The 24,473-nt window shown below is 41.6% G+C and overlaps 1 protein-coding gene across 1 annotated transcript in view; it reads left to right on the top strand.

Annotated features, from left to right (window-relative positions):
* The first annotated feature begins 619 nt into the window (after window positions 1-619).
* The window catches only part of spon1a (spondin 1a), a 62,173-nt gene continuing 38,319 nt past the window's right edge, over window positions 620-24,473 (top strand). The window contains exons 1-6 of the mRNA XM_062386864.1: window positions 620-1,122; window positions 2,024-2,130; window positions 6,500-6,633; window positions 14,198-14,271; window positions 14,746-14,868; window positions 19,147-19,295. Coding sequence (XP_062242848.1) covers window positions 891-1,122; window positions 2,024-2,130; window positions 6,500-6,633; window positions 14,198-14,271; window positions 14,746-14,868; window positions 19,147-19,295 — 819 coding nt within the window. The 5' untranslated portion in view covers window positions 620-890. The remainder of the gene's footprint in view (window positions 1,123-2,023; window positions 2,131-6,499; window positions 6,634-14,197; window positions 14,272-14,745; window positions 14,869-19,146; window positions 19,296-24,473) is intronic.

Genomic DNA, 24,473 nt, shown 5'->3' with positions numbered 1-24,473 from the left:
ATATGTTGACATTTCATCAGTTGACGTTTGTGCACCCGGAAAACATTGAGCAAGTCATTCCCCTGGCAGCAAATGAGTTCAACACTGTCATGTGTCAGTCGTGTTAGTCACCAAGACAACCATTTAGCAAGCTTAATTCATTTATTTGTGTGTGTGTGTATGTATATATATCTTGGCCATTTTTAGCATATAGACTTGACACTTTAATGAGGACATTTTGACAGATGCTAGCGTTAGCATCAGGTTTAGGGTTCAGAAATTCGGGATGTGATTGTTAAAGTCAGGGTAAGGGGCTCGGGAATGCACTATGCCAACTGGTGTGCTCACAAGATAGAAGTACAAGAATGTCTGTGTGTGTGTGTGTTTGTCTTTCTTAGGGCACTTGAATGATGACACGCACACTGATTTCAGTCCCTGTCTGTCACACGGGCCCCCCTCCTAGGAATGTTGATGTGTGTGTGTGTGTGTGTGTGTGTGTGTGTGTTCTCAGTCTGTTGGTTCAGAGTCCCGTTCACTTTGTGGCTTAGTGAATAGCAGTGTCCCTGGAGACGGAGCCACACCGCTCAGTCCTCTCTCCCCTGTTCAGTGTGACCAGCTGCGCGCACGGTGCAGTTGTCGGAGAGTGACTGCACAGCAGCACATCCCGGTCAGCCAGTCCTCTTCTTCCTCTTCTCTCTCTCCCCCTCTCCCTCTCTCTCTCTCTCTATTTCATTCCCACCAGGATGGATCTACCCTCATAGCACAAGTCTACTTCAGCAGTTGGCAAGTTGTTTCCTCTTTCAGAAGTGAAGCAGGAGCTGAAACACACGTTTCTCCTCCACCTCTAGATCTGACAAGGATTTGTTTTCCACCTCCGCGCATCAGCCCCGGCTGTCTGGAGACCTACAGCGATGACACCAACCGGGCTCCATCCACGCGTTCTGCTCCTGCTCTGCTTCGTCTCCGGCACAGCGGGCAATATGTTTTCGTTCACCGAGGAGCCCTCTGACAGAGTCGGGAAGGCGGACGGCTACTGCAGTCGGATATTACGGGCTCAGGGCAATCGGAAAGAGGACAACAACGAGTTTCGCCTGCGCGTTGAAGGAGACCCCGAGAGCTACCAGCCGGGGAGCACATACGGAGGTTGGTGTTTGTCTGGCAGATTTACGCGCAGTGCCTTGGCTGGCACTTGGTGCGCATTGTCAAATACGCACTAGTCCGGGGAAACCAGGCTGTGCAAACTCCAAATAAGTTTCAACAGAGACTGCTTTTGACCCATACGAAATCGGATTTTAGTTCAGAGTAATCGCTTTTTAACAATTGAAGTCAAATGGGACAGTAATGTCTAATCTTGAAATGTCACAACCCAAATTTAGTCTTTTAAAAGGGTCAATCCTTTATGGCATTTTTTTTTTTTATTTAGCTAAACCTTTATACCACAGCTTGCACTTGTGCAGGTTGCTCAGTGAATGTCAAAGTCTTCTGGTTCCTACCTAGGTTTTTTCTTTCTGATTCTTTATAATCACATGTAAAGCTATATTTGATATTATCAAAATAGTAAAACAGTGTTAACTTGAACTGGGGAGAAGAAAAATGTCTTAATGAAAACCTATTACTACTACTACAGGAATGAGTAATTTTGTTAAATCATCTCAAGATCCTGAGAAAGTTGTCAAGTGCGAATTCAATTTTGTCTAAAGTAGAATGAACAGTCATTTTTTATGGTCTGCTGGATTGTAGAGTGAATAAAAAAAACTTAAGCATCTTGTAGGTGAGAAAAAACTGCAAAGCTGAGAATGAATCATTCTAATTGCTGTTATCTAAGCTACATCCTCAAGAATAGGTGAAATGTTTGAGATTTAAAAACTGGTCTTTATCAGAACATTTTACACTTGTATCCATGACAGAGTCATTTCTAAATGCAAACACTTCTCGGGCAGGCGGGTAGCGAGACCCATTTTTTGACTCCTGTTTGGAATTGTAATTGCAGTTGAGGTTGTATCTGTGTTGATGGTGGCTGTCTCTTTTGTTTGCTCCCATCTAGTGACTGTGAGCGCATCCAGCCCCTCCTACTTCAGAGGGTTCATCCTTATAGCCCTGAAGGAGGGCACAGTAGGAGACAGGGACGAGGACTACGTTGGAAATTTCCAGGTGAGGCAGTGCTGAAGACATCAATACTGATATTGTCCGGAAGAAAACCCCCAATTAACACAGTTCCCGTAGATGGAAATGAATTATTGCAGTTTGACACACCTGTAGTCGAACCCTGGTATTTTATATCCATCCTTTATATCGGGTGATATGATACATTTGAATTTATGACTTAGCACAGTTCATTTCAATACCATCCTTCCTCTGGACTCCAGCACTGTGCAAGAAGAAGTGTGCCAAAACAAAAAATAGAGACAGATCTTACAGTAGCTTGGGGGAGGGTGGGCACTTTTCTTTTATGTGCACAGCCTTCCAGTGTTCACGTGTTAAGGTGTCGTTTTTCTCACCTCACCTCCTCTAATGAGCTTGATATAGCATGTGTAAAGAGCATACTCTCAGCTCAGCTCCATGCTGTGTGTGCTCGGCCGGGCTGCGAAAGTACTTGAGGAGTTGTGCTCTCACAGGCAGACGTGCTGTTCGTGGATGAAGGCAGTGTACAGTTGGTGGTTAGGGTCTAATTTGCATTGTATAGAGAGAGGTCCAACTGGAGTTCTCAGGGGCGAGAGAGAGAGAGGGGAGCAAGGCTGAGAGTGCGGAAGGAAGAGAGAGATAGAGAGAAGGCAAGGAAACTGGTGCTGTTACGCACATGTGATCGCAGCCAAATATGTGAGGTCTTTTGTAATTGTTATGCAGTGTGAGGAGCTGACTGGTGGAGAGAAGGAGAAGCTTTGTCGATGCGTGTGTATGTGTGTGAGCGCAGAGAGAGGAGGGATAACAATCATATAATACAAACATAAATGCAATTTACTGATCTTATTAAGTATACAGTACAAGTTAGTGTCCGTATATTCCATTAGAACAAAGTGACAGTAGAACTACAATGTAATGTGAAAAATAAATCTATGAACCCTAAACTTTATTTTATATTCATAACCTTTAAATTCATTCCTCTCCACTGATTCTCGTTCTGCTCTCATGCCTTTTAGCTCACTGTGTCCTGCCAATGCTTCTTCCATCCTAGTCAAAGCTGCAGTTTCCCAGAAAATTTATAGAGCTTACAGTGAACATGAGGAAATCCTGTTTTCAATAGAATTTTGAAAGAACTGACAAACTGAGGAGCATCTATTGATATACTCGAATGTAGTGAACAACAGTAAAGACAGTGTATTCCAAACAGGAAAAAGAAAGGAACACATATAGGCAGCTGGTTTTAGCTCATGAGCCAAATGGCTGTACCTTCCCAGGACTTGAAATCATATGTTTCCTAGAGTAGACCCGGTAAAAGACCAGTGGTTATATGGGTTTATGTGTGTAGTTCTCTTTTTCAGAATCTTGTGAACCTGTGGGTTTCAGTTGCCTCCCACATAAACCCATTATTTGATTGAACCTCTAGTGTACAGTAGATGGGGAGGTTTGACGACGAGCACCCCTCAGGCTACCCTGATCACAGTTATTGCCATGCTGGCACTCTCTGTGAACCTGAGCCTTGAATATGGGAGGACATAAAAAACAGGAACACTTTATTTTGTCCTGCGTGCACCTCACATCTCATTACCCAGTGTTAGCACCGGCAAGGCTTTCTCTATTTTATTTGTCCTTGCAATTGATTTCATGCTGTTGTAATTTAGTGCCAGCCTTGAGCGTGATCCCCAGCCATACGGCGGTGCTTGGTTTGGTGTGACAGGGCGCTAAACGTCCGGAGGCAGAGGGGGGAGAACCTACATCATTTAGTCACGTTAAGTCACTTTGCTCCAAACATGGATGAAAAACGATGCGAACGAGTGTGAGGTGCACACAAAAAGTTGTGATGGATAGATGCGTGAGCCTTTAGATGCTAGTATCGAAAGTGAAAAGAATGGATTTGTCATCACCAGGGTTTTGCCTTTGCCAGTCTCCTGCCTGGTTTGAAGAAGTTGAAGATCTCTTTTGCAGCTGCAGATGGTCACCTGTCTAGTTTTAAGCAGCATGCTATTGTGTAGTAAAAATAATCTGCTGTCCATGGAGATATCCCTCTATCATCACCTGTTCCGTTAATCTTTCATATTTCAGTTTTCTTTTAAATCCAAACACATACGGACACATAAACACATGCACGCATGCATGGGCACACACACACGCACACACGCACACACGCACACAAACACACACACACACCATTTCTCCATTCTGAAAGAGCTCTGGGTGGGCCGGCCCCCAGGCATTGAGAGAATAGAAAGAGAAACGAAGCTGCAACAGAAGACGTCTGGCTTTATTTAACATACAGCTCATTTGAAATCTGCTGGTGTGCTACATCTCAGCCGTCTCAGGACAGCTCCCACTTGATGAAAAGCACTTTTATTGAGCTCTCTGGGGAGGTCAGCTGCCTCTGTGTTTGTGTGTGTGTGCGTGCGTTTGTTGGCAGGACGCTAAACCTGTGCCGGTGATGTCTGATGAGACATTACCTCTCAGCAGGGTGCGGCGGTGGAACCAGAAAAGCCAAATTGTTGCGTCATATGTGAGGGGAGAAATCCACTTGAGAGCAAAATACTACATAATCGCAGACTCAGCAGACATCATGAGTGTAGTGTCCTCCCACAATGATGATCTGATACTGGGACAACCAAGAAGTCTGACACAATTTATTGTCTGGTTCTCCGGTCAGCACTAAACAAGTTATTGTTTAGTCACCTTTTCTCAAATTTTTCTTACAGCCAATCTGTCTATGGACCTTAGTGCGTTCCCACGAGACGTCACTGGTTTTAACATGTGTCGCAGTCCAGTCAGGCCAGGCTGTTAGAAACCGTGGGAACACGGAAGAGGGGGTGGGTATAATCCGTCAAACAGAGATAGGTTTAATGCACACACACACAAACACACACACACACACACACACACACACACACACACACACACACACCAACACACACACACACACACACACACACACACACACACACACACACACACACACATCCGCCTTACTTTTCACTGACTAACACATGGACACACATACAGAAACACGCACAACCACACACAATCCAACGTCAGAGGGAACTCATTCATATCATTGTATGACAAAGGAAATTCTCTGCTGACAGCTTTATGGAGTGAGAAAATTCCTTGTCTTTACTGTGTCACTTCCTATCAAACAGATCCTTGGTTTCTGGGCAGTGAATATTCTCTCCCTGGCAGCCACCTACTCCACTAACTCTCTGTCCAGTTCCTATCGATGAGTCGCTCAGTATCTCAGCTGGGCACCTGGGTGGAGAGGGCAGCATCTGGATGCTAGAGTTTGACCCAAAGTATCCAAAGCCTTTCTCTATGTTGTTTACAGCACTAGTAGGATATTTAAAAATGTGGGTGCTAACTTTCTAATTGATCTCAGTATTGTTGATTTTATTTTTAATTGACTTTATTTCAACGGTTTTGCTCTCTCCAGAGATTGGTTCATGTGTCTTCCAGCTGCAGTTAGATACCTAGTTGTGCTCACTAGGCTGACAATATGGAAAGTGTCCAAAGAGGGCTATGTGTCATCCATTCACTGCACTGGGTTTATCGCCCTGCTGTGAAATGTCTGAACCATGTCAATTACACTGTGCTGGAAGGTCTGAAGAAGCCTGTGCCTGTGTTTCCAATACAATGACAATGACAGTGATTCATTAGGACTTCCAGCAACAACCATCCGACGACTGACTTCTTTCTATTTCTCTCACTGTGGTTCACAACCATTTTGGCTCATGAACCCACTGTGACATCTTGTCAGAAGCTGTATGAATCTGAGTCCTTTTTCTCCATATACTTTCATTCTGTTTTATTTTAACAAGACAATAAATTATAAAACCACAGCACTTTAATATAGTTTCATAAGAAATCTTTGCATATAGCAAAAAGAGTCAATTAACTTTTATTCAGCTGAACTGATTATTCATCTTTTATCCCGTTATTCATCTCAATACCTATCAGATTTATTTACAGACCCAACTGCAGGGCTTCCAACCCAGAGGACGGGAACTTCCACTTTAACATTCACACAAATTGCACATGTTGGAATCACCGATACGTGACACGTCTGTTCATGTCAAGACAATAGCTATCAGGGTTGTAACAGTGTTAAACTGCTGATAGCCACACATGGATCAAGACTTTAATATGATTTATAACTATCATAACTGTAATATGCAATAATTACTTCATCCAGAGCTTTTTTAATTTTTTCTTCGTCCTTGATGTGTCCTGAAAATGTGTAATAATTGTCAGTGTCAGCTGTTTATTATGTTTAAAGGCGATGGCGATGAACACGTAACGAGAACAATCATGTGCCGATCTTTCAAGTGCTCTCTCTAATATGTGTGTGTGGCTGTGTGTGTGTTTGTGTGTTCATGCTTTACAGATAATTGATGAGGAGGAAACACAATTCATGACCAACTGCCCCCCTGCAGTGACAGAGAGCACTCCTCGCAGACGCACCAGCATCCAGGTGTTTTGGACGGCTCCCTCGAGTGGCTCCGGCTGTGTCCTCCTCAAGTATGTAACTGTAAACACAAATTGATTCTGAGCCTGTGCCAGCAGTGGCTATAATGCACTATATCCCTTTTGACGGAGGGTTAATTCATAAAGTATACTTTTTATTTTTCGATAAATGGGTCCTTGAACTCTCTGAACTTTAAGTCGTTGTTTGACAAGAGGTCTGGTAATGTGTAGAGAAGGGCTGAACCTTTCTGTCAAACTCTTGGATTACATTTTTATATCTTACACCACTGCCTTCAGATCAATGGAGGATACAAGCTAAATCTTAAAATTTCTTACCACAGATTAGATTTGTGATTGACTCCTGAACAATACATTTACTTTTTTCTACCTTTCTAGTAGCAAAGAGCATGCCTTCTAAATTCAGTATTGCGTATTAAAATATTTCATAGGGGACTTTTGTTTGAGTTAAGCATTGATATAAGTTTCTTTTGGTGCTGCAGTAAAGAAAACGTTTCATTCACATACATGGTATTCTCCGGGAAACATCATGCCGGTTTTCCAGTGTCCTGCTCCAACCGCTGTAACCTTCAGACCAACAATGAAGTTGATTTGACTTCGATGAGCAATGAGGGGATGATTTTTGTGTAATCCAAATAAATCAAATGGTCACAAATAGAGGAAGCTGGCTTTAAATTTCCATGTAGTTCTTCTCAAGCAGAAGAAAAAAATAACAATTGCCAAGCAAAGAAACGTGATAGATGAAGTCATTACAATATGTGTAGCTGTCTGTTCATAGCAGGGTACTGATTATTATTGTAGCGATGTGATCAACTTAATAACTATGTTCTGATAATATTTAATTTTTTGTTGCAAGTTGTCCTATCTCGATTTAAAGTCCTTGAGCCTTCACATAATTCAATTAATTTGGGTGTTGGTTGATGGTCATTGAAATCATGGATTTTATACAGTTATTACATTTATGCTGAAGTTTTAGAACATTGTTGCTGCTATCAGTCAGTTTCAATATAAATGGGAGAGGTTGACGAAGTAGGATGTTTCTAAGCGTTTGGTTTTTTACATTTTAATTAAATCCTTTTTAATTAAACGTTTTCCAAGGACTCTGGCTTATCCCGAGTGTTAATCATTTAATGTATAGTGCTGCATCACTCCGGAGTTGTGAGCTATTCTACCATTATATATGAAATCCATGTGTACAGGAGCTCTGTTTCATTACACCACTCCCCTGAAGCTACGCACAGTTAAACTCAGAATGTATTATCGATTTTTCATTCCCACTTGGCTTCATAAACTATTCATTACCTTTATTAGTTATCCAACTGACTGACAGCGATCAATTCTTATGGCATGTGTCCTCAGGGCTTGCTCATACAGAGGTTTAGTCATGTTCAGCTGAAGACAGATCATGGACCAAATCTGTTGGTTTGTCCTGCTCTGGGACATGATGAAAGGAGAGCAGGTGGAGAGATACTGAGGACCTGTGACTCACAAGGCCTTCTGATCAATGGTCTATTTGACAGTTTGAGTACCCAGTCGGTTTCTCTCTTGCATGGACAACATCTCTGCAAAGCAAGGACTAAAAAGGTTGCATTTATTTCAGAAATGCATGTTATTAAGTGACTGTTCCAGAGTGACATACGTTTTCCCTATTCTTAATCCGTGCACTTTCCATCTCCCTTGTCCCTTTCTGTCTGGAGCATCTTCGCTGACCTGCCCTTTCGGTAACCTCTGAGCTTCCATTCACTCTGTCTGTCATTCTCTCTCTCTGCTTCTCGCTTTCTCCTCCCCTCGTTTTTATCCCCCTCCTCTTTGTTTTCACCGGGGCGCTGCAGTTTTTTTGCACAGCAGATAATGTCTTACTTCACATCTGCTCTCCTCCATAGAGACCAGTGGTATGGCGGCAGGAACGTATTCAGCTACAAACGCATGGGTAGAGGAGAAAGTTGAAAGCACGACAGAGTGCACGGTCTAGAAAGAGATACTTGAAAGAGCAGAGATGTGGCTGTAATGACAATGGTGCACAGACAATGAATGGTGGAGGGAGAGAACAAGGAGCCTGAAGTTCAGAAGCGATGCCTCTGAAAATCAGGATAACAGACAGGGAGTGGGTTCCACTCTTCCCTGTACCCGGCAGTCATAAAGATGACATGGTTTTTATATGCCTCAGAGCTGCGACACAACACTTTTAATAAAGTCTTATTGATTAAAGAGATGGAACTCTTGTAACTACTTGATAGGTTCAGGGCTCTTTTCCCCCCCCGGCTTATAATGTGGAGATACACTGATCAATATGTCTGTTCATCTGTGTGGCCGTCCATCTCTAATCATTTAGTTTCCCAAGCAGAACTGCATTCTATTTGATATTTTGGGTTTAAAAAAAATAATATTGAAGCAAACTTTACATTTATATTAATGATGCAGTGAAATGCTGCCTTGAAGATACCACCCAGCGGAGTTCTGTTTAAAGGGGTATGAAGGGATTAACTTGTTATCTCTGGCACTGAATTACAGGATGAGTCAGTACTTGACACCTGTGAACTAACAATGTCAGAACAGTTGAATAGGGTGTTGAACTCTATCAACACTTCATATGCCCTTGTTATTGCTGATATTAACTCATAATTATCCTTAAACAGAAGAGTCCTTTGTCTCTCCTTCCTGAGTAAACCAGTTATAGATCATGTGTACAGCAATTTACCTCTTGACCCAAATCACTGTGGCAGCCGTGAAGTGTATTGGACTGACCATAAAATCTTGTGGGCAGCTCTGAGTTTTTTATTAGCCATGCCTTCTTGTATTAATGATTTATTCTCATTTAAAATGATGTCAAAATGTTATGCGCCTTCAATGTGTACCTTTCTTCTTGTGTGTGTATGTGTGTTTTCTGTTCTGTATGACAGAGGGAAATATTCCGTCTTCAGGTAACTGTGATAGCACCGAATGATCTGCTCTTTCAAGTTTTGTTGGTGCCGTGGGGAATGTGACTCCTGTTATATGAAAATTGTTCAGAGGCAGAAACAGACTTGTGCACTACTTCTCTGTTATATAGTCCATGGTGGCAGTAAACACACACACACACACACTAACACAGGTATATGTTGTTTTTATATTTTCATTTCATGTTTTAGAAACGCTCGATCGCTACCCTTTAGTCTGCCCTCCTCTGAACGATCATGGTAATTTAATATAACACTACATCTGTCCTTGAAATCAGACGGACGTGTGCTCCTGTTAGAAAGCTCTTGTGACTCACATTTTGTCCCAGGAATCGTGCTCTTCCCAAGTGGTTAGCTACAGTATAATTGATGGGCAGTTGCTGTCTTTTAGATGGAAAGACTGAGCTCTGTGGTTTGGTTCCATGAAAGGTTGGTCTGTGATGACAGGGTCAGTCAAGGATGCTTGTATAAACTCCTGAACTCGGAGCACTGACTGTGAAAGTCCAATCCAGTTATTTTCAGCTTTCTCATATGCAACAACTAAGCTAAAGTTTAGTGAAAGTAACCTGGTTAAATCTACCTTTCTGGCTCGTCTGTCATATTCTCCTCCTCCCCTCTCCCCCTCCCATGTTGATATGTGGCTGCAGCTGCATAGTGTTCAATGTCTGAATGAATCCCGTTTTTAGATTTTACCAATCTAAGGAAAGATCACATCTGTACTTAGAGCTGTCCACTTGAGATTGGAACACACAAATCACATGTTAACACCGGGTGTGTATGAGCTCTTATGTTCAGGCCAATACTTTTCTGGTCGGTTTAGACACATAAGCTGTAAAACTGTGGCCTAAGCATTATTGCTCTGCACTTATGATGGCACTTATAATGGTATGAGTACCCTGGTCAATACAGTCCCCAGCCTTTTTACTTGTTATACAACTTGTTGCTGTGGCATGTAACAATGCTTTTGTTATTCGATTCAAAATAGTAAATGACCTACCACAAAAATGTCTTTAAAATTACGACCTTGCTAATTTGTTCTCCCTGTCTTTGTTTCACAAATTTGTTTCACAGTCAAAGCAGAACTTCCAAGGTTCCAGGTTAACAATGATGGACTTTTCTTAGATGTTTTCACTGGCTTCCATTCTTAATCAGATGTTGAGCTTTATTTGAAAATAAACTCAAACAATTGGCTTCCTTTCTGCTCACCAGGGGCCACTTAATGATAAAATCTTGCTAGATTTGCAGCTGTGCAATGACGAAAATGAGGAAAGTCAGGGGCTATTGTCACAGAATGAATCATTGAGGCCGGCCACATCCCGGTTGTTCCCCACAGAGTAAGTCATATCAGAATGTAATCCATATATTGCGGTCACCATCGCTGCCTCTATCTTTTATCTTTCCATTTGTAGGTGGGAAGCAATTTATTTGTTGTCTCCCTCTGGCTTGCGATACGGAGGGTAGTGCAATGTGTTTTGATAGGCTGTCTGAGTGACACAGTGTATCAGTGATCAGATGAATGTCACAACCTTGCGTCGCTGTCAGAACCTGTTTATTTCTGTCAGAATAATGATAGGACAGATCAAGGAGGACTTCAGGAGACTATAGACAAGCCGGTCCATAGATATTAAATGTAAACACATTTGCTTTTGTGCAGTGATTTGTTTTATGTGCTGTCCCTTTGTCAATTCTGTCTGCAGCAGGAGCAGATGTAACAAAATGAATTAATTTAATCTCTGGTTTTCGCAGGAGCTGATAGAAGGAAATGGAAATGATTGAATCTTTGGTTGTATTAAGAGCAGGTAGAACCAAATGAGATTGATCGTCTTCGTTAACACATCTGTAACATAGAAACAAAAAGTGTTGGAGAAAATCTATCTCACTCTTTTATAAAAAAATGTTTTACTTTCACACCACACAAACACGCACGCACACACACACACACACTCTCAAATCAGTGCACTCTTGGGCTGATTGGGATCGACGGTGGCGTGGATCCGGCGAAGTGAGATAGAATTTAAATTGGATGTTAAATAAGCATTACTCTACTTGATTGTCTGGCCAGCCCAGGAAAGTGGGCAAGCAGCGAGGCAGTGTGCTCCGCTCTTGCAGAGAGATATGTGAAATTGGGGTGAGATTGAATTAAAGCGTGAACAATTAGAGATGTGCGGGTGGTACCGCTTACCTTGAATCATTTCATCCATGTTACGAGAGGCCCTTTAGGACATAAATCAGACTTGCTCCCACGCCACCATCATAATGTTACATGAACAAATGTGACACACAATAGTGATATGCATGAGAATTTGTGAGTCATTTGTGAGTGAAATAGAAAAAAAAAGGTATTTTGAGTGGAATTGAAATTATGGTGTGTCCAATTAAGATAGATGATGTATGATGGAGAGTATAAAGTATAATGTGTGTTCCACCGTGAGAATAATTTTCATGTGCTGGAGAATAGTGACACGTATGAGGGTTGAACTTTAAGTCAGAGTGTTCAACTTAAAAAGAAGGCAATTTTGGCCTCTTGGAATTAAAGTTTGCTCTATGACAGTGATGATAATATGTTGAAAAGTTAAATGGAGGAGCATTTATCGCAAGATAGTGCGTTGAACTTAAAATCATGTATCTGTAAATCATGCCGATATTTTGTACTTTTATTCTGTATTTTATAATTTCATGTTGTTTTATCGCACATGTGGTATGCTACAATGGGATAATGTATTTACTTTATATTAGGTTAGGGATTTGTGTTTTGGTAGAGGGCAATGTAGTGATGTTGGTGGTGATTTTACAAGATTGCAAACTGTCAACATGATTTATGACCTAAATGGCCTCATTATTGAGAGAGAATCACCTCTGTGGACTGGGATTTAAGTCCATCCTGTTCTTTGGCTCATTGTACAGGATATTACCTGCCCTAAGCAGCTCTTTGAGAAACAGGACATTTGCGATGATAACCTCCTGTTTGTTTCCTCTGATCTTTTGTTATTTCCCTGTCTGTCCATCTCTCACACACCTCTTTCCTTTAAAGGCCAAATGATGCCGAGAGGTACAAAGAGAAGAGTGGTGTGGTGTGTCATTCACTGTTACCATGGTGCAAAAATAACTTTAACCAAACCAATTAATCATCATTCATAATTGGCCTCATGCGAGTACCATTCATACAAGCACATTCATTGTGCCACGTACAAGTAGCACTACCTTTTCTGGGCAGCCACCTCAGTCTCACCCAGGGTCAGACTCCACAGCTGCCTGTCCCTGTCACAGACATCCTTAACAAGCTGATAGGACAACTCACTGTAATGATTTTGCCCCAGAGAGCAGTGTGACTGACAAAAGATGAATTACTGCTCAACTTGAAAACTCCCAGTCGACTGCGGAGACTGGGAGTTTTAATGTTTGACTTTCAGGTGGCAGCTCATGAACAGGTGGCTTTCATAAGCTGAAATGAACAGTATGACACACTGAGTGAATCTGACTTGAATACTCGCCAGAGAAATATCTCCTAGGGTAGAGCCTACTCCAAAGTCTCTACGACATTCACCGAAAAACTTAGACCAAAACATCTTGAGTTTTTCACACAATTCCATGTATGTCCCAGATGCAGAACCTCGTGTTTTGATGGCGTGTGATCAAACCACGGTCTTACTGTGTGACGAAAAATCGGCTTAGCTAAATTTGATATTCCAGAATAAATGGTATCCAGACAGTCCAATCCTCCATCCAGCCCCTCTTTGTTGGTTTTATTCTCATGGAAACCCTCCTACAACCATAGCTGGTGTAAAAAAGCTGGTGTATGTGTGTTTGGAGCCTGGGGGCTTTTTTTCTGTTGTTGTTTTCTTGAGTCTGCTGGCCTCTGAAAAGGTTTATGTGTAAGTGATTTACATGTCAAGGCCCCTGCGGTCCCACCACCCAGAAGCATGTTGTGTTTTTGTTGGGTAGTGAAAATGATTTCTGTCTACATGAACATTTTACCATAAATAATCTCTAATTATTCCATCGCATCTGAAAATACAGCATAAGCCCAAACTCTGGAGTTTTAAGGGTTAGCTCCAAAAACTTTGGAGCTAACCCTAACCCTAACCCTAATCAGTTGATATCGATTCAGTACATATAGCTTAGTCTATGGTGGGTCTGTTGATTTCTGTGTATGCTTTCAGAGTGCTCGAGGGGATTTCTTCAATAATAAATTACTCTTTTAGTCTTTCTCTCGTTCAGTTCCCCCTCAGCATTCCAACATCTTTATGCAGGTGTGCATGGTAATACCAATGCACACCTTTGGTGGGGATGGTATGAGACATTGAATGCCACAGTCTGATTGAATGACAGCCTGATTTAGCAGATTCCCTGTGGGCTCTGTTACCTACTTTTAGGGGTCTCGTGAGGAAAAAAAGCAGGAGGATGATTTTGAAAAGATCTGTACCTGTTCCATCTGCCACAAGACACGTACTCCTCAGATGTCCATCAGATCTTAAAAGCAAAGTATTTCCTCCTGTCCGTTCTGTTGTTTTCTTCCTTTTAAAACCAATTAGCTTCTCCAGATCCATATTTTAAAGTATTTTCCATTTGTGACGTTCACTTTCACATTTCCCCATTATGCCTACATCTGAACCCTCACTTATCCCTTCTCACTGCCTCCCTCTCCTCTTGTTCACTCTGTGCAGGGCCAGCATTGTGCAGAAGAGGATAATCAACTTCCAGGATGAAGGCCCACTAACCAAGCGGATGTGTGTGAAAGGTAGGTGTCCATAATTGACTTTGAATAAATAATTTACAATAAATTTCCTGCTCCTTAAATCTCCTTGCTGGTAATCTATTCCTCTCCCCACTGTCTCTTTTTGTTTGTCCACATATTTTTTCTATATTCTCTCATTCTTGATTTTGATGCAGGGACATTCCCCTCTGCTATTTGACTCTGACATCATGTGAATGATTGTAAATGAGTGTGACCCCCTGGCTGTGCATGACATTGGATGCCACGCTGAGAAACAGATCAAAAGAAGCGGGCTGCGCATCCTCGCTTTTCCTGATGCCCTCCCTCTTTTCGGCTCCCAACTTTTTTCAACCTCCCATCTCCTGTATAATGGATACCACTTTCATCTACTCCTTAAACTAACGAGCAATCTCTCAATGCCTATCTCATTGTGTTCTGTATTTCTCTCCCCGGCCTCTTATGTTTTTCACCCCTCTCCCCTCCCTCATTTCCGAACAGAATCCCAGTACGGAGATTCCACAGATAGACCTCTGCTCGACTGCTGTGCCTGCGGAACAGCAAAGTACAGAGTCACCTTCTTTGGGAACTGGTCGGAGAAGATTCATCCCAAAGACTATCCCCGTGAGCACAAACTCCTCTGCTGTCCTTCACGTCACCTTAGATTTATCACACATGTTGGGGATGAGTCTGGAAAAATCTGTTTTCTTTTTTGTCATAAAATCCAATCCAATCACCATCAGTGAATTGGTCTCACTAACAAGTCTTGCCTAAGCAAAGCAAAGCTGTTGTAGTTAATTCCAAAGTGAATCATCCCATTGGCCACCACTAATTTCCAAATACCAATAAATCACACACATGACAATGGTTTTTAAACATGTTGTCGTTAAATTTATATAATAATGAACATGCACATTGCTGCTTTAAAAACTAACTGGCCACAACAGCAGTTGCAATTAGCAGCCTACTAGTTTGAGTAACCTTTGCCAGAAACTACAGGATGCATCATCTTTATTATTAACTTATGCCCATAAATACATTTAATGACATATTTTTGAAGCATTTAAATATATATAGGTGAGAATGAACAAGTTGGCTGTGAGTCGTGTCCACTTCCTCTAACTATCCAGAAAGAAGGCCAAAATATTCAAGATATAAATAATGCCATCTTGATATTAACACTCTTTTGCATTAATCTTGTACCCAAAGAAACTCCTGGATATGTTTCCCACATGTGGGCGGTGTAGACCTGTTATGTGGCTCTTGGTGATCATGTGGGTGGTGAGCTACGATACTACACTTGGGTGTGATGTGCATATAACCTTGAGATGCACTATCAAGATCTGAATAGACTCAAGGATTACACAAGCTCTCTTGTCTAAATCAGGCTCTCGCGGTCAGATCAATATACTGATTAGAGTGGAGTAAGATAAACCCTGAAATCGAACAGAGCCCTGAAATAGTGTGTTATGTAGGGAGCAGTTGGTTTGTGACACACTCACACACTCCTATAAACTGACACACATACACACACACACACACACACACACACACACACACAAACACACACACACACACACACACACACACACACACACACACACACACACACACAAACACACACAGTGGATCAACTTAAAAGAGAAGGGCAAGCCATGTGCTATCTCGTTCATCCCGACTCTTAGGAGACCACAGTCTCCTTGCAGTCATATCCTAGGTAACTAGTTGTTATGACACTGCACATATTGAACTGGACAATATTAAGTCTGTTCTTACCTTTAGCCTGACTTTGCGTTGGTAGTTTTTAGGGTTTTTAGCTCATCATTCTATTTTTAACATGTGCCCTTCATGAGCAGGAGCCATAGACCAATTAGGTGACACACATTCACAGACCAAAATGTCACTGTGAAACAAGCCAACAGGAACTTTTTTTTTACACTGCTGATATGATAACCTTGACAGTTTTTTTTCTTTCTCTCTTTTGTCCCTATTGTATTTCATGCAGTGCATGGCTATTCAACCTGAACTTCTATTTAATGAGATTAGTGAGAGACAGGGAGAGAGAGAGAGAGAGAGAGAGAGAGAGAGAGAGAGAGAGAGAGAGAGAGAGAGAGAGAGAGAGAGAGGGAGAGATTGAAAGAGAGAGAGAGAGAGGCAGATCCAAATTAGCAAATAAGTTCACCTATGGCACAGAATAATTTAACCATTTACCATTGACAGCAATAAGAAAAGATCACATTTGATGCTAAAACACAATCAGACCAGGCCCTAAGAGATGCGGGGGGAATCCTTTTCCTATCAAGGACAATTTAAATTCTTGAAATCCTTGGAGAGCCATACTTTTCCAAACTATATATACATGATGTGTTTAATGTTTCAATGGGTCATCAGAGAAGAGTAAAGTAAATGTGCGAGCAGGAATCTGGGGTAATTACACTCAGTGTGAATGGATTGCATTATCCAACCACAAAGTTGGATAAGGAAATAGGAAACATGCATGTTTTTTGTTTTTGTGTAACAAAAGGATATTCTATGGCAACTCAATACCAGTTTACCAGACTCATAGCTTTCCCTGTTTATATTAAAAAGAAAAACAATGACTCAAGGTCCAACTGCACTCAATAACCTGCAGACCAGAAGGAGGAACCAAGAAACTCACCAATTAAAACTTAATCTAAATAAAATTCATCTAGTAGGAACAAATGCATTCAATGATAAACAAAAAGAAATGTAACTACATTTCACTAAATAAAAACACCATGAAACTGGTCCTCAGACCATGAAGCTTCTGTAATGGAGACTGACAAAAAACAAAGAGGAATATTTACAAAATAAGACATCCAAGAAAGTAATGTGTCCCAGATTATAAGAAATTCAGCAATCCTCCAGGCCGACGATAACTATAATGACCAACCTTGATACAGCTGATATCTCAATAATTGATAAATTCTGGAAATCTCTGAATCTTCCCTCAGGACTAGACAACAAGAAACAGGCTCTTACTGAAGGGGGGTAGCCATCACAGAACCAGACAATGCTATCTCCTGACTGAAAGCAAACAAAGCACTTGGATCAGATGGTGTCATCACTGAATGATACAAAACCTTCAAGCCTAAAGTGAAGCTTTAACTACACCCTAGAGTAGGGACAGAGGCCTCAGTCATGAAATAAATAAATAAATAAACAGTAATATCAACAAACCATAAAGAGGACAAAAACAATAGAGACTGACAATATCTATTTTAAATACAGACTATCAATATTTTTTTGATTATCATATAACAATTTAACATTGTCTCTGAATTAGTAGACCCAGTACATGAAAAACCAGCACGTAATATATGTAAATAATATAATAATAGGCAAATATTGGCAAATAATAGGCGTATATAGGCGATCACTCCATGTGGTTGACTATGTGAGTGAGAAAAATACCAGTATGGTGGTAGGAAAGCCATTTGATTCAGTTGGAGTAAAGCAATTAGGTTTCAATGAGAAATCAGCACAATTCATTAGATCAATACACACATCCCCCACAGGATGAATAAAGATAAAGGGCCATTTATCCCAACCCACCAAGCTGGAGAGGGTGTTTCCAAGGTTCTCCTCTCAGCCCTGCTGTTTCACTTTCTTTAAAGATCATCTGAACAGCTCGAGTACAACTAAACTGTGAACAGGAAACAAAGTTTAGAAACTTAAACTTGGAAAAGCACCAGTGTCTTGCATACCCGGTTACCGAATGAGCGGCAGCCTCTGTGTACACTAGTTCAGAAAATATATGGGATGATATATAGTTGTTGAGCAACAGTTAGAAATAGACTGATATTAGCTATTGAGTAGATATTGAATTTAAAATATTGCTTCTGGACAATATGCCCAGATAACAGCCAAGAATTCAGCCAAGCCACAGTATAAAGAGTATTTAGTAAATGGGCCTGATGCAGCTAATAATACAATTTAATAATAAAATTATTATTATACACAACAATCCACACTCAAGGATAAACTTGATTTTAACACTGTCCTGTAAAGGTCTGCTTATATCTCAGACCGACAGAGAGAGAGAGAGCCATCAAAAGGAGAGAAGACTGTAGTAGGAGCTCTGTGGTATCAGGTGGGAGTGTATGCACTGGAAATGGTTTCAAGGCTCGAGGGTCAGAACTCTGTGGAGGATGGCACGACCAGCTCTGGGCTTGCTGGGACAATCAGTGGGCCAATTTAGTGTCGAAGATTTTATTGGCCCTGTATGTCTCTTTGCTGGCCCTATTATACGAGTTTACAGTCAAGCCTATTGCAAAAGTAGCACACAGCAGCGAGTGTAATTAATCAACCCCCTCTGACCTCTCAGCCCTATGGCCTATTTGATTGAGCCTCACATTGACTAAATAGGTGGTGTAGCAGTGTATAATGGAGAAGTTGTTTATGTAAAGGATTAATTACGTACAACAGCAATAATCTTTCCACTTGGTGCGTACACTTTATGTCTTCGGAAACCAGGCATGGTAGACTCGAAGGGCAACCATAAATTTGTCGTTGATTGTAGCTATAAAATCATCATGGTGCTTTTAGGGTGGTGAAGCTGGAAGTGATTCCAGCCCATGTACATTTATAACACACTGGGCAGGGGGATAATATGAAAGTGAAGGAGGGTAATAAAGACGTCTAAACTCTCTCTCTCACCTGCAAACACCAACAGGGAGTCCATTCGTGCTAGAAGGACAGCTGTACTCCATTAGTTATTATGACTGATGGACCAGTCAACTGATGTATAATCATTTCGCTCTCTAGAGCTGCCAGAGGGGGAAAACATTTGAAAGTTGAATGATGTTAAGAAACTGTAACCTCAAGGTACAGGCTGAGAGTGTGGAAATAATTGATTGTTTTGTTGTCTGACTTCATCAGGTCGTGCCAATCACTGGTCAGCCATAATCGGTTCGTCCCACTCTAAGAATTATGTGCTGTGGGAGTACGGTGGCCTCGCCAGTGGTGGAGTTAAGCAGATAGCTGAGCTGGGCTCCCCCGTCAAAATGGAGGAGGAGATCCGACAGAAGGTAAGATTGTCCCCCGCCGACTGACTCACGCTTTGTATGAAGTAGAGGGCCACAGAGTCAGTGATGCGTCTGATTTAGCAAGAAACGTGGTCATGATATTTGCAAAATTCACAAACGTTCAGCTTCCTTCATTGCCTTGAATAAAAGTGGTAAGAGGTGAGTTGTATAACACCACAGGGGCCTCTGAGGGTGTTCCAGGGTTTGCACACCTAAGTTCAGCAAGGGATGAATTGCTTTGACATTGTTGTCCGGCTTGATTAGTGCTTTCAAGCATCAATGCTATTCTTAGCCTTTTCTTCACTTGCTGTGTGCACTTCAGCAAAATAAAAGATCTGTGAGACGTACGTCTCTAGGACCTGGTTTAGATGTTGAAAGAAGTGGAAAGAAGGAGCTTTTGCTGGGCCTTGTATCAGTAAAAAATTCAGCATTAAATTCGCACAAATCAGTTCATCTTCGATCATCTTTGATCATCTTTATGTGGGTCTTGAAACGATCGACTTAGTGCTCGGGAGAAGATGAGATTTTCTTGCTGAGAATTTATATCTTTATTCTCTCCCATTATAAACAGGGGTTTCTTCAACATTACAATTTTTTTTTCTCATTTTGTCATCTCTTTTCACTCATTTGCGCCGTCTCTCAATCGCTCCTATTCACTGTTTATTTTCTGTGACTTTGCATCATGTGGGGGGAACGTCACGCTGTCATTGATTGAGGGAGTAAACCAAGTTAATGCAGCGCCATGGGGCACAGTCAATTCTTTGGGAGAAAGTAGGAGCGCTTGTTTTGATTCAGCTGATGTCCCTAATTAATTGCGGCTCGAATAAACGTGTGAATCGTGATCATGATTTCATTACGATTAATCGTGCAGCTCTAGTTGCATACAGGAGGCAGCCGTTATTTTCCTCAGTAACTTGTTTAAATTGTAATTGACTCCACCTTGGATGAGTTGTCTTACCTGTTGTGCCTTAGGGACAATTTCTTAGTTTCAAACTTTCTCTCACAAATTAAATTGTAGTTTTGGAGAAATTGTTGTCCTCGATTTCTCATGATCTTTCTCTCTCCTATGCCCGTCCTCTCTTCATTTATTCCACAAATAACTTGGTGTATCTTTTGTCTTTGCTGTCTCTCTCAGCCTCAAAATAACCCATGCTGGCAGAGCAGATGTTCTTGCAGAGTGTTGCTTATTGTTGGTTAATATAGGACCTGGAGTCGCAGCAGATAATGAGAGCATGGCGTGAACAATGGGGTCTCTGTGTCATTGCTGCTTTCTCACTGCTATTACAGCACACGCTTTTTATTTTTCTTTTCATACATCTCTCTGCTTGAATCACTAGATGAGTTGCTCTTAAGCTTTGAAGAGACAGTGAAAGGGTAGGAGGTTTGATTGCCCACTGAAAAAAGTCTGTACCAATTTTGCCAGTTAATGGAGTTTTCATTTTGGTTGCGATTATTCCCAGAGCACATGATACAATAATACATTTACTGACACAATCATAAACCTATCAGTTGCTGATTGGTGAAAATGCCTTCCTGGAGATCATGAACATAGAGATATAAACCTAGGAAGGTTGAGAACTGTACATGATTATCAGGAAAGAAAATAGTTGGATTGAACCATATAAGTTCCCCCTCAAATCAGCAGAATCAGTGTGAAATCGCTGAGCAGGAATAAATGAGAGATTTCTTCTGCGGTGTGGTGTGGCTCAAGCTGTGGGTGTCGAGAATAATTGCTCAATCGTGAGGTGAGATCGGCTGACAGAGTAATACAGGGTGGTGATTACACAAGTGATCAATATAAACCTTGATTGGTCCGATACAGATCTGCATGGAATTATTCACTGCCTGGAAAAAGCCAATGGATAATCAGCATTTTTCAATACGCAGTACATGGCCAAAGCGGTGCCATTTATGTTTGTTTTAAGGCGGCTGCACACTAGAGGATAATCAGGCCAATTTGAGATCTGATTTTCCCCTTCGGACAATCGTAGGGGCGTTCCCGACTGGGGGTCACTCAGTGCAGACTATGTGCCCAAACAATCCTGACCGTGTGAGGCGTTTACAAAATATTCTTAATGCTACCAATTTAGTCGGGGCTGACCGAGAAGCATCACCAACTGGATTTACAATACATACCCAATTCTGTAAGCCTTCTCAGCAATGACCCACACTCCAGGTCAGAAGGTGGCGGTAATGTACCTCAAAGTTGTTTAGCCATAAACAACTGAAGAAGACGATATCGAAGAAGATTGTGAGATTTCAAGACTCTGCAATCCCCAATGTTAAATCTTTTCCTACAACCAGCAAGTGCATGGTCTGACGTTCTGGCCAAATTGTCCAGTGTTGCATTCATAAGATTACAGCGGCCCTTAGCGTGTTTGTTGCTTGTGTGTGATGGTGCACTAATGAGGTGATCGCACTGTGCTTTCATAATGTAATTTCTCCTTTCATGGGTTATTTGTGTGTTGACATTCACAGCTGCTTTGATAACTAGAAGCTAAACAATGTTTTATGGCCTTCGACAACTTTGGCACATTCTCTTTGTATCCACTTTTCTACAACTCGAGCAGCACCGAGAGTCTGTCGACGCCCTTGGGGTGAGGAGGCCCCCTCTTTTCAGCCATGCAGGGCTTCTCGGTAAACGCTGACACAAACAGAAAGCTGATTCGCTTTTATGTCAGGTGGGGCATCGAGGGGAGCAACTACCGATGAATGCAAAAATTGATATTCATAGCCAGGCTCCACTCCGGCCAAGAGGCTCGCCGATCAGAGTGTTCATACAAGGTTCAATTTGCAGAGCCAAGCAGGTATGCAGGCCGCACAGGCATGTGGGCGCACACCGACACCCAGAGCCCCTCTTTATCTTGCTGTCAAGTCACAGTGTGATGGCTTTGTTTTATTTCAGAATTTGTCAACCTTTAAGAGTTGGGACATGGGTGTATGTACCCTTTGTCTTGCTGCGATTGCTTTTCAGGTGTAAAGGTTAAAAAAAACTACTTTTCCTCTGGGAATAAAGGCATTGGCATGAGTGAAAAGGGATTTCTTCAATATTCCAAATTCTTAAAATCTCCACAATATGTTAGCTTTGATATTTGATTTTTTTCTGCTGTGTTTTAGCAGCACATATGCTTTGTAAAGTCTCAACAAAACAGCACAGCACAGACAAAGCATTTGAGGGGTATTCTCTATTAGGCCACTCTATCTCATCTTAATTCATGGGGAAATGTAGGTATCCTAATTGTGGGACTCCAATATTCTTTCATAGTTTTCGTACTTGACATAGATCTTACATTTTGTTCATTTTGGTCTTAAAAAGTCAAACATTTATCATGTTAAAACCTGAAGAAACCATATATGACACCGCAGAACTTAAAAACAACATTAGTAGTACTTTGTATCTTTCTTAGGCCTCTTAAAAGACAATTAACGTAGATTAAAATGAGGAGTATGTATATGACCATGCACAAATTGTCTATCCCATGTAAAAATGCTGCTCTGCCTGCCTACTTATCTGACTGGGAATAAAAAAACATGATTGCATGTCAGAGCCGCCTCAAAAACTGCTTCAACCCACACAGAGTCAGGACCTGTGCACCGCACTCAAGCAATCATCACAGTGAAATGGCCCGAGATTATAAGTGTGACCATTACTACCCTTTTAAGAATTCATGTATGGAAATGAACGGCATCAGTTTGCAATTCTCGCTCACAGGAGAGGGTGCTTTGATATGATTTATGATTGCTTGCCACCAAAGATGCATATCAAATTTGTGTTTGTTTACCTCATGGTTGGAAGTGTGCATTTCAGTGGATACAGTGTGAGAAGGTAAGTGAAAGAAAGTAAATAAGGAGTCTTTTTTTTTTTTTTACAAATTGTCCCGACAGACAGTAAACAGATGTACAATACTGTCTCATTTGCCGAGAACAAATGCTCCTATCAGAGGACTTCTCAGCACAGGGATTCATCCGCAGTCCGTTGCTGTCCCTCTTTTCATGTCTGAGGTGATTTGTATATGCATTCAGTCATTACAGAAGCTCAGCGTGTCACTAATGAGAAGTTTAATGAGACTGTCTCTGTGGACCAGCGACCGGGGCCAAGGCCTCAGACGGATTATGAAATCTGCCATTTCCTTTAGCAGCACGGGGCGTTTTTCATTATTGCACAGTACGGACGCTTTCCGACTCCTTTATTAAACTCAGCTCCACAGCTGTGCCACCGAGCAGAGACAACACCTCCAAGGATGGAGTCAAAAAGAGACATCACAGATTAGTGACAGGAAATACCGACCCGTGTCAATTGATACAGCTGCGGTCCTTGTATCGTTTATACAGGGATACAAGTGCAGGTGATACTTTCATGGAGCATCTCAGTGCCTCATGGGATGCCTCTAGATTCCGTTTTGATTGCCAAAAATCAATACAGGATTTTCCTGTGCAGGATTCACATTTTCTGAAGCTGTGTGGTAGATATTTTGTCACAGTCAGACTGGCACGTTGATGAAAGCCTTTACAAGGAGCTTCAGGGCTGACTTGCACATTTAGTTTGCGAGATGAGCGCATGAACAACAGGTGTGATGGAATAAAGGTTTCAGTTTGTTGTTGGTGTTCCTCCCGCTGCTGTTCTTTCTGTGCACCTTGCAGAAATTCAAACAGTTATTTAGTAGGTAGTTCAGTTGTCATGAGAACAGCAAAGTCTGCCATCCGTAAGTGGGAGGCCTGCAGTCCGGAGCATGGCTTGAGAATAATGGTTATGCAGATTCCTTTGGATCCTTGACTCTCTGAATGAGCAGGTGCTTATGTGTGTTTCTCTTTGTACTGAGAGAATGAATTCACATTTACATTCATGGCGCCGAAAATCCGTATTCCTGAGGCAACATTGACTAGTCAAAATCCTCACCAGAGTTTGTGGCATCGGGGACAAGAGTCTCTGTGTGTTGCATTGATCTAATTTGATTTAGAGTGGACGAGATTTTCAAATAAATCAATATTATTTAGTTACACCAGATCATTTTTTGTTTTTGTGATGGCTTTGCAACCATCTATTTGTCGTAGTTGTTTTTCATAAAATCACAATGACACACTTAACACAAGTCTTGGAGAGAAGTGGCTATTCCTCAGAAGTGTGCTCATGTGATGCATGCACACATTTACCTCCTTTGCTCCAATCTGTGCTCAAATGAG

Source organism: Platichthys flesus, chromosome 1 (assembly GCF_949316205.1).
Source record: "Platichthys flesus chromosome 1, fPlaFle2.1, whole genome shotgun sequence".
In the NCBI taxonomy this organism is placed as follows: Eukaryota; Metazoa; Chordata; class Actinopteri; order Pleuronectiformes; family Pleuronectidae; genus Platichthys; species Platichthys flesus.
Note: the sequence above shows the minus strand (reverse complement) of the source record. Positions and strands in the feature narration are given on the sequence as shown.